The sequence below is a fragment of the Pteropus vampyrus genome, unplaced genomic scaffold, assembly GCF_000151845.1.
Source record: "Pteropus vampyrus isolate Shadow unplaced genomic scaffold, Pvam_2.0 Scaffold383, whole genome shotgun sequence".
Lineage (NCBI taxonomy): Eukaryota > Metazoa > Chordata > Mammalia > Chiroptera > Pteropodidae > Pteropus > Pteropus vampyrus.
This window is the reverse complement of record NW_011889164.1, coordinates 202,103-213,587: the sequence shown is the minus strand read 5'-3', so window position 1 is coordinate 213,587 and position 11,485 is coordinate 202,103. Positions and strand designations below refer to the sequence as shown.

General features: G+C 39.7%; 1 protein-coding gene across 5 annotated transcripts in view; it reads right to left on the bottom strand.

Annotated features, from left to right (window-relative positions):
- Positions 1 to 11,485, bottom strand: part of PLD5 (phospholipase D family member 5) — a 212,331-nt gene that overhangs the window by 27,429 nt on the left and 173,417 nt on the right. For all 5 annotated transcript variants that reach the window (XM_023523200.1, XM_023523199.1, XM_023523202.1 and 2 more), the window contains 2 exons: positions 7,638 to 7,835; positions 1,049 to 1,185 (listed from right to left, as the gene is read on the bottom strand). In XM_023523200.1, the coding sequence (XP_023378968.1) occupies positions 1,049 to 1,185; positions 7,638 to 7,835 (335 nt within the window). The remainder of the gene's footprint in view (positions 1 to 1,048; positions 1,186 to 7,637; positions 7,836 to 11,485) is intronic.

The window sequence follows — 11,485 nt, the reverse complement described above, 5'->3', positions numbered from 1 at the left end:
CTGCGCTGCACTTACATCCCCATGACTGTTTTGTAACTACCAATTTGTACTTCTCAATTTCCTCACCTTTTTTGCCCAGCCTCTCAAATCCCCTCCCATCTGGCAACTATCGGTTTGTTCCCTGTATCTGTGAGTCTGTTTCTATTTTGTTTGTTTATTTTGATTTTTAGATTCCACGAATAAATGAAATCATATGGTATTTCTCTTAGTCTGACCTATTTTACTTAGCATATACCCCTAGGTCCATCCACATTGTCACAATGGTAAGATTTCATTCTCTTTTATGGCCGAGTAATATTCCATTTTATGTACGTGCCACATCTTCTTTATCCAGTCATTTATCAAGGAACATTTAGGTTGCTGCCACATCTTGACTATTGTAAGCAGCTCTTCTGTGAACACATGTGTGCATATATCTTTTTGAATTAGTGTTTTGGGTTTCTTTGGATAAATATCCAGAAGTGAGATTGCTGGGTTATATGGTAGTTCTATTTTTAATTTTTTGAGGAACCTCCATACTGTTCTTCATACTGGCTGCATCAAGTTACAATCCCACCAACAGTGCACATGAGTTCCCTAACGATGATGAATTATTGAAAGAGCTCTCTATTTTTAAGATGCTCTCTTCTTCATACATTGACTGAGAACATGTACATTTTAAGTTTCTTTCTCCTTTAAGTTGGAAAGATATTATGAAAATTTAGCATGTAATGAAGACTGACATCAATGCAACAAAGTGATGCATCATTTATTTTTTCAAATAATTTTCAAGTTGAAAACAACCCAGCCTTTATTCTAAAGTTGTTCTCATGTCTATAATGTAAACTACTGAGCTACTTCTGTAGGGTGAGACCCTGAGCCCTTAAAAGGACTGAGGTTGGGGGTGCATCATGGGTAAGCTACCAATGCACACCCAGAAGATTTGAATGATGTGCAACCTAACATGACCTGATAGCACCTCAGTGTCTAGTCTGGTTTCTCCTCTAGCCCCAGTTTAGTGCTAGACCCTGGAGAATGGGTTCTAAGTCAAGGTTATGCACTCACTGACCTTCTGGTGCTTGTGCTGGAGATAGGCAGGTACTCCATGACGGCGATGTACACATACTGCTTGGCATCATCGATCACACTGTAGATGGCATCTATGTCAAAGCTTCTGTTCTTAGGACAAAAGAGTTTGGGAGAATTCTGTGAAGACACAAAAACCAAACTTTAAGAGTATTAACTTTTGTCATCTGGGGATTTCTCTTTTTGTTGTTGTTGTTGTTTTAATTTGTTTTAATGGATCTTGGCTTTTAACTAAATTTTTGCAAAACTACTTTCCAGTTCTTTATAAGACAAAATATTTTCAATCCTATAAAAGTTGAGGCATGTAGAGATCAAAGTATGATGGGATTGGTCTCAAGTCTGTCCTTTAAGTCAATTTTGGGAGGGAGTTCTTACTTTCAAAACACACTTCTCTGACTTTCAGAGGAATGCTCTAACTCTAAACTTGTGTGATGGTGATGTACATTCTTGTTCTACATGGCTGTTAATTTATCTATCTTTCATCTATCATCTGTCATTGTCTATCTACCTATACTATAAAAATATTCAAGATAACCTAAAAAGGTCGTTTTTTTCTGATCTTTCATCAAGTCGTGAAGAGGAGTGTTGGTCGTTGAGAAAGGGTCATCAATAATTCTAGAGGAAAAATCAATAGTCATTAAGATGCTCAAATTTGTTAGGAGAGACAGGGAGAAAAAGATATTCTGTAAGACTCAAGCAAAAGAAAAAAGAGGTAAATTATCCTTGCGATATTTTTCTCATGTTATTCAAAATGGTTTCCATCTTTAAAAAATGTATGGTGTTTTTAGACGAAGTTGCTATAGAGAAGGAAAGGCGTACTTTGGTTTTCTTATTGTTTTTCCACTGGAAAGGACTGAAAATAGTGTTTTTGTAGTTCCTGCCTTGCTCTAACAAGAATACGCCATAGCACAGGGAGGAGCAGAAATAACGAAAGGAGAGCTTAATACTGTAAGGCTGAAAAGACGGTCTCTGGAACTGCCTGGAAAGCCAGTGTTGGGTCCCTTATCAAATGTTGCACGAATAATGGAGGTCAGGGCCCCTCATCGAACATTCGGGAATGAGCCCCGCGCTGTGCTGGCGGGAGCCCTACTGCAGAGACACAGAGGGAAGCTGAAGCTGTTGACTGGATGCCTGGCTGAGAAGGAGCTTGTGGAAGGTCACACACTCACAGGTGTCTGTGCTCATCGTCAATTTATTAATTAGTTAATTAATTACTCTCCATTAATAAATTAAATGTTCAGGTTATTTAATTACTTCTGCCCATTGGCAGGTGAGTATCAGAATGAGTTTTTTATCTTATTTTTCTTTTGTAATGAAGATGAACTTGCAAGTCTTAAAAATGATAAAAAAAAAAACAAGCAAAAAACAAAAACAAAATCACAACAAAACAAATAAACAAACAAAAACCAATGCTAGTCCTACACTTCCCCCGGCCCACACATCTGCCACCGAGCCGGCCGGTGCCTCTGCAGTACCTCCCTGGTGTCCCTCCCTCATACTCCAGGTGGCTGTGTCCCTCTTTCGGGCGCCAATGCTGTTTGTTGGGGCTTCTGCGTATCTCCGTAGCTCATTTCCTTGCCCCGTGATGTTATAAAACCAAGTGCGAGCCCCTTTAGGACTCCTGGTTTCTCAGTGGCCAGTCTGAGCTCATTGGCTGGCATGAATCTATGGCCTCCCCTGCATCTCGGCCTCCCCTGTTTGCCGGCTACCATGCCATCTGTACCCAAAACTGAAATAATCACCGGGCTACGGCCATCTGTCGTCCGTCTGCCTCGACGGGGTCACTCCGCCAGCCCCTGCCGCTAACGCGTTTCTCTATTTTTGTCTATTAGAGCCCTGTGCGTTTTCCAAGTTCCTGCTCAAACGCTATCTCTTCCATGAAACTTTTACATCCTCACCCAAAGGTTACCTCTCCATTCTCTGTTCTTCCATAATATAACTTATTTTTTCTATTAGGTGTCATATTCTAACTCATAAACTTGTATTTGCCTCATCTTTCTGCTGCTAGCTTGACTTTAGGGATTGCTTTTACTCATTTTTTGAAAATTTCCATTAATTAAATGTTTAAGTTCTTTAATTCCGTTATCCTGTTGATTCTGCTTCAAATGCTCTTCTCTTTTAAGGCGGAGAAGTTGAGGATCTTGGCGCTAGAGGGGAGTCGAGGCCGATTCTGAAATGGGTCTAGATGCCAAAGTTTTGTTTCCGGCTCGAAGGCACTGAGGCACCGACTTGTTGGCCTCTTTACACTCACCATTATCTTACAAGTGCAGATGCTGTGCCTTTGGCCAGGTTCCTGCATTTATAACCTGCAGCACGTGGGCTTGTTCCTTCCACTTTCTGAACCTCGGTGTCAACACACCTTTCACACTGGTTTGCCTGAGGCATACGTAAGAGAATGAGCCCTGTCTGTGCTTGTTTTCATTCACTCAGCAAATACCACTGAGTGCTTGCCACCCTCTCAGCGTTAGTCTAGGCCGTTGGCATATATCAGTGATCAAAGTAAGATTTCTGCTTTGTAGGGCTTCATTGTAGCAAGTGTTACATTGTGTTGCATTTATTCGTTGTGTGCTTCTCCACTAGCTTGTGAGCTGCATGGTTGTGTATCTCTTGCTCCTTGTACCATGCCACACTCAGCACATACCACATGCTCGATAAATATTTGTGGAATGAATGTGAAAGTGCTTCTTTAAGTTAAAAAGTGTTGGAGGTTTCTGTGACTCCCAAGCTCTACTTTTATTAGAGTTACTTCTTTCTAGGTATTTCCACCCATGTGTGAACAGATCTTTATTTGCCTGCATTATTGTTTGTTGTGTTCCCATTGTCTAACTCAATGTCTGGAGTCTGGCAGGTGCTCCCTGTGTTTATTAAGAAAATGCATGTCTGCACAACATCCTCCTTCATCTATAGAAAAGGAGGAGAGGAATATACAGATCTGCTTCCTAGTTTCAGCCCTGTGATGATCTTTTTCTAATCAAGTGCTTCTGAGACACCTTGCTTCTTGGTAATATATGTTTCTCTCTTAGATCAGTAAATGCCTTGGATATATGCGTGCAACTTGTTTTGCATATTCATTAAATACTCGCATTACCAGACTCTGATTTATTTCATAAGTTTCCTGTTTTTTTTTAAAAGTCCATACTCCATCATTACAATACATGTTGAAATCTAATTAAAATGAAAAAACAATCCACAGAATGGGAGAAAATATTTGCAAGTCATATACTTGATAAAGGACTTTTATCTAGAGTGTATAAAAAAAACTCTTACAACTCAGTAATAAAAACCAAGTAACTTAATCGAATAATGGACAAAGGATTTGACAGACATTTCGCTAAAAAGATACAAATGGCCAATAAACACATTAAAATATGCAATTCAAAACCACAATGAGGTATCATTTCATGCCCACTAGGAAGGCTAACATACAACACAAAATAACAAGCATTAGCAAAGATGTAGAGAAATTAAAATCCTTATTTACTGCTGGTGGAATTGTGAAATAGTGCAGCCAATTCGGAAAACAGTTTGTCAGTGTCTCAAAATGTTGAACACAGAGTTAGCACAATACTCAACAATTCCACTCCTAAGTATAAACTCAAATGAATTGAAAACGAGTTGTCAAATAACTGGCACATGAATGTTCATAGGAGCACTGTTCACAATATCCAAAGGCAGAAATACCCAAATATCTATCCACCGATGGACAGGAAAAACAAAATGTAGCATATCCATACAATGGAATATTACTTGGCCACAAAAAGGAATGAAATACTGATTCATGCTATAATATTAATTAATTTTGAAAACACTATACTAAGTAATAGGAATGTAATATGGTATTTTAATAGCAGTATCAAGCTCTGTTTAACGTCTGCCCTCACTCACTAAATACGTTTCAATATACATGACTGATGGGTAAATGAAGTGAACAATAAACAACAAGAAATGAAATCTGTCTAGCACCTAGATTAATAAAAACAGGCTTTGAACTAACTAGTCTTCATCTTGAAAAGCGAATGCATAATCTTAAAGGCTCTAAAAAGAAATCTACATGATAGGACAAAAACTCAGCCGACTATCATTTCCATCTACTGATTTCAGTGAGAAATGTAAGAAAATTAGAATTATCTGGCTCTGAGTTACTAGGGATCATAAGTTAAATCTAACCTCTTTGTGTTCTTTGAGAAAAATTAGAAATAATCCATATATATATTACAACTTAAAATTTATATTTAACCATGCTAAGTTTTTAATCCTCTAAAATCTAATTTTGGAAATAGTAATTCATACAGTCTTCGAATTCATTTTCTTTGTGTTAATTTAGTCAGGACTGCCAGCTTATAAAAATATAATATACTGTTTTAAGATATTTTATAATAAGTATTTTGAATTTAAATAAATTTGTTTTGGCATGTGTTTGGCACATATTACTTAGACAACTGCATGCATCCTGTAACTTTTTACTGATATTACTACTAATAAAACCAATCCGATATTCATTGCAGCTTTTAGGGAGCCCCGAATGAGGCACTGGAAATTCTAATGATATTTAGAGTGTGGCATACGTACTTCAGAACATTGTAAAACAGTGAGAGAAATGATCAATAGACAATTAGTTACAAAAATGTGATAAACACTATAATAGAGGTGAGATCAAGGACCTCTGGGCGATTGATACTATTCCAAAAGTGGATTGCTTTTTACTTTATTTTATACCTGTAAGATTTTATACCTCTGCAGAAATGGTGTTCAATTAATATCGGTTGGCTTAGTAGTAATAAGAAATAGAAAATAAAATAAGTTACAATAACAAAATAAATAAAAACAAAAAGTAAAGGCATTACATAGTTTAAAAGACTATATTAAAAGGAAAGTTTCACAACTCGACTTATTTTGTGGTGAATTGTTTAATAAAAGGCAATTGGTAAATTTGCCCTAGAATACAACAAAGGCCTGTACTTTAGAAGATTTTGTTAAAGGCCTGAGCCCTCCATGGTAGATGTTAACTTTGGGATCAACAAAGTAGGACCCTCCCTGCTTTAAGGATCTGAGTTTAAATTTATGCAACAACCACATTACTTATCTCTAAGATTCAAACCATGAATTCGAAATTCAGCAATTATCTGAAATTGGCTCATAATCTATCTATTTCTTGCTCCTTCCTGTCTGTTCTACTGGACCCACTTGAGTGAGTGTCCCTTAAGGTGTCATGTCACCTGCTGCCATCTGGAATCAGGGTTATTTGGCAAATTGTCTATTGTTGTTCATCTACAAATTGAGAAACATCTCTGGCCTTTTTATTTTACATGGTTGTCTAGAGAAGAAGTGAAATTAAACATATGAAATAATTTTGTTAGTAAAATGCCCTATACAATATGCTACTTGCTACTGCACTCTGGACCTGTTCACATACCAAAAAAAGTTTTTTAGCTCCATTTGATGAAAATCTTTCATAGTTTGTTTTCTGCTCTTCACATTTATGTAAATTTGTTATTTAAGACAAACAATTTCAACTTCCTCTTTTCTCTCTATTGCTACATTTCTAAATTTTCAGATTGTGCCTTCATTTTAAGGATACAATTCGCTCTTCAATGAAATGCTCTTCGGTGACAAAAAAATTGACATGAAAGCACTGGTATCGATCAGTGGAGAAATAGCCATGTTAAATTGGGAGCATGGTGTAGAGAGCTACTCAGCATCAGATCTACTCAGAAGCTTGATGCAAGTCAAAATCCTCAGGTCTCACCGAGGCTCCTAAGGTTGCACCCAGTGGATCAGATCCTGGGTGAGGGTGGGGAGACTGCAAATCTGTAGTTTAAAAGGTTCTCCAGCTGGTTCTTATGTACTCTAAAGTTAGAGGACCAGGGCTGTTGGCCCAGATACACTGCCCATTGCTGGTAACACTGTGGGGACAGCTGTGGTGTGTGGGCAGCGGGTGGCCAGTTGGGGAGATTAGGGTGGGTGGGTGAAGGTGGGTAGTGGTTTTAAGTGTAGTCAGAGGCCTGTGAGCTATGCAAGGGGTCCTCCCCTCCTGGGTGGGCCTCTTGTCCTCCAGCCTTAATCATGTACAACAGCTTTGCTATTGTCTGTTTTACACTCCTGAGTTCACTTAGATTTGTTTCATCAGATAGAAATAGCTAAAAGCAAATCTGAATATCAATGATATTGAGCATCAAAAATAGGACCTATGTCAGAAGACCTGGGTGATGGTGGTTCTCTTGTCACCTGCCATCTGAGTGTCTTTGTGCTGGTAGATAAGCTTCAGTATCCTCATTTGTAACACGGTCATAATCCTGGGTCCACCTTAAGGGACGATTGTGGGGCTCAAATCAGATAACACAAAGTGTCTGGAATTAGGAACGATTATTAACATTTATCATTGTCATCACTAGGAACAGCAAATGATCGAGCATAAGCGTGGACAGACTTGAACTCTTCAAGGAATGGGACAGAACCAATCAATCTGTCGAATTCATTTTTGCCTGACAGAAGATCACCCTTGAATATTCCAACTTAATAAAGGGCCCTTGGAGAAAGAATGGAGGAGGAGAGGAGACAGGGCAACAACTCACCGACACAAATGCTTGAGATTTGGTTTCGTTCAACTGAAGTTGCAATTTCTTTTCATTGTCATAGACTCCATAGAGCCTCTTGGACCAGGTCTGAGGAACTCTGCTCTTGAATTTTAATGAACTATATAAAGCGAATATCCTTTGTAAATCTAGGACCAGGCAGCTGCAGTTGTAGAAGATGACACCGAGTTCTTTCATCTGTGAAATTAAAATTGAAACCATCATCGCCATGTGCATCTGATGGTGTTAGTTTCAGAGGAAAAAAATGCACAAGAATGAAGTTGTAACATCTTTTTCTCGCACTTGTTATACAGAAATATGTAGATACAGTCACAATGTGGTATACGGAAATGATGCAATATAAAAATGCTTAAATATTTAAGGAGAATTTTTGCTTTCCTTTTGCATTTGGACTCCTACAGATAATTTTCCCAAATGCACCTATACTTTTCATATCTGCTCTTCACATTTGCTTCGTTAACACTATTTTTTTGGTATGAATTCTTAAATTATGCAGCAATATAAAAATCGACTTTTTATAATTAATTATTTTTTTATGGTGACATTGGTTAATGAAATCTGATAAGTTTCAGCTGTATATTTTAACAGTAAGGCATATATATATTTACACTGTGCGTTCACCTCTCATAGTTAGATTTCTTTCTGTCACCACATATTTGACCCCTTTCATCCCGTCTACCTCCCCGCTCCCCTTTTCCCCCTACCCTCTGGTAACCACTAGTCTATAGTCCGTGTCCATGAGTCTCTGTTTGTCCTGTTCATTTGTTGCTTTTAGCTTTATATCCCACACATAAGTGATATCGTGTAATTTTCGACTTTTTCAGTCTGGCTTATTTCGCTTAGCATGATTATCTCAAGGTCCATCTACGTTGTTGCACATGGCAGTATTTCATCTCTTCTTATGGCTGAGTAATATTCTGTTGTATATACGTACCACGGCTTCTTTATCCAATCATCTATTGTAGGGCACTTCGTTTGCTTCCATGTCCTGGCCACCGTGAATAATGCTGCTATGAACATCGGTTTGCAGATACCTTTCGAATATAGGTTTTCAAGTCTTTGGGGTAAATACCCAGTAGAGGGGCTGCTGGATCACATGGTCGATCAATTAAAGGTCAACTTTTAATTGCAGCATAGCAGAGTGGTTTAGATCACGGATTCTGGAATCAGATTGCCTGGAAGTAAGTTCCAGCTCTACAACTTTATAGCTGTGTGACTTTGGTTAAGATATGTAATCTCTGGGCCTCATTTTCTTCTTCCACAAAATGGAGTTTATAGTATTTATTTCAAATAGTTGCTATGATGCTTAAAATAGTTAATATGTGTAAAGAAATTGGAAGAGTGCCTATCACATGATAATCACTAAAAATATGAGCAACTGCCATTCTTATTAACACTGCACTAGCCTCAAGAAAATAGACCAATAGAATCTCGCAACAAAGAGACCATAGAGGTTATTTTGTCCACTTCCTTTCATGCACAGATGAAGAAAGTGAACCTCACACAGGAAGGCAAAGATACTTGTTCCAAGTGAAAGATCTTGTCAGCAGTAGATTTAAGTTTTGAAGGCAGATTTTCTGACCTTGGTCAAATCCACCCAGGAGCAGCACTGGCTTCATCTGAGTCCAGTATTACTGTAAGGTAGCTAGTCAGACATGAGCAACAGGGGAAACAAATGAATAGGGGCCCAGCCTAGAGACCACCCAAAGAACACCCCAGTGGTAGTAGGATTCTTCGTATGCACATGCACACTGGGCAAAGTTGTTACCTAGTGTCAATCAAGTGTCAATCGAAATGACCTCACTTGGCAGTCACCTAGGAATACCTTTGGAATCACCCAGCATGACCCAAATTTAAAGCAGACATTCCCACTTCTGGGTCCTTTTTTTGCCCTTCTGGGATCCCCTTTTTTGCCCTTCTGTGTTCTCTCTCTTTTTGGTGGCCTTTTGTGGTCTTTCCCCCTTTCGTAGCCACTTTGGCCCTTTGTGTTGATTACAGCGCTGGAACCATGTGCTTCCTTGGGGCATACTTTGTCTTTCTCCATGTGTCTCCTTGGGGCATAGTTTGTCTTTCTAAAATATACTTTTAATAAAACTATTAAATCTCAACTACTTGTGATTCTTCACTGCTGTCATTTGAGGAAGAACCAAGGAAAAATGCTAACTACACTTATGTGCAGTATTATCCCTCTCCCTCCCCCTGACCGTTGGGGTGACACCGAACTCCTATCAGTCCCAATGATGACATAGGAAAAATTACAGATGATTTCTAATTTAGTCAAAAGAGTGAAAAGGTGAAGTTTCAGTCATAAACAAACAGCATAAGTACACATGCTTTATGATCTGAACACCCAGCAAGGGCTTCCTTAGGGACCCCTTGGTCCTTGAGGGACCTGGGTTCCACTGATATTAAACTCCCTTCCCATCTCTGCCTCCAGTCTCCTACTCAAGACTCTACTCAGGATTAAAGGAGAGGTCACTGCTGCTCTTTGTCCCCTAGGACTCCCCAATACAGCATGTCCTAGAGATCTTTCCATGTTCATCTACACCTGTCCGGCATCATTTTACCAGCTCTATAGTGACCACAGACTAGACAGACAAAAGGTATTTAACCTGCTGACGAACTTGTCCTTATTTTTTCTCTGTTGCAAAAAATAAAGCAATGAGCATCCTTGTACATATATCTTTGTGCACCTGGCAAGTATTTCTTTACTATAGATTCCTAGAATTAGATGGGCAAACACATTAAGGACAATTAGAGGTTAAGAAAGTGAAAGGAAGTAAGTAGGGACATGTGGATGTGTGTGATTTGGTAAAGGAGCATGCAGATGTGTGTGTGAATGGGTAAATATACATATTTTTTTCCGATGACAGGGGATAAAACTGGAGGGACAGATTCCTAGGGGACTTTGTGCTGGGATAAGCAGTTTGACATTTATGTTGAAGGTCACAAGGACGCAGGCAATGTGGGGCGGGTGCATGGTCAAGACCCCTTGCCTTAATATGGAGACTGATGAGATAGTTAGGGGCAGGGCATTCAGCCCCCAGGCCTCGGCAGTGGCCAGGAGAGAGATTTATCCATTCTTCTGTGTTTTCTAATCTCGGAGATTTCCAAAATATCTTGAGTAGCTGCTACTGATTGCTAACCTCATTCCAGGTAGAAAACCAGGCCTATGTGGGTCTCTGCTGAGGATCTCAGGAATGTTAAGCTCTACATCTAACCTTCAGGCTTTCATGCCTTTTCCCAGAGTGAATCAATGCTGCCACATTATCATCTCCAAGGATGCCTTTAGATGTCAGGGTTTCTCAACTTTTGTATCAGGTTAGCTTTATAACTGGGCTCTTTGTCTGGAGCGGGAGTGGGGGCGGTGGAGCTGAGACTTGGTTCCCACATAAGCAAGTAGCTGTCCCATGGTACCAGGGTCTCCCTGACATGTTCCCTTGTCTGCAGGACACAGGCAGTTAGTGCACGTCCTCAGGGCTGGCCTTGCCTGGGGCCATCCTCAGGAAGAAACAAATAAAAGTGACCCTGAGGCCAGAGTGTGGACAGGAGTGTTGAATCTTTCACACCAGATCTAGGCCCAGGGGAAATCATCCAATATTTGAGTCTTCGTCTCCAGATCTATGTCTATGTCCACGTCCACATCCACATCCACGTCCACATCCACGTCCACGTCCACATCCACAGCCACAGCCACAGCGACAGCCACACCCACATCTGTCTTCTCCGAGCCAAGCACCATGCCAGGTTCTGAGGCTGTAGCTGAGAGCAAATCACGCCTGGTTCCAGCCCTCAGAAGGACTAGAGCAAAGAGCACAGCAGGGAAT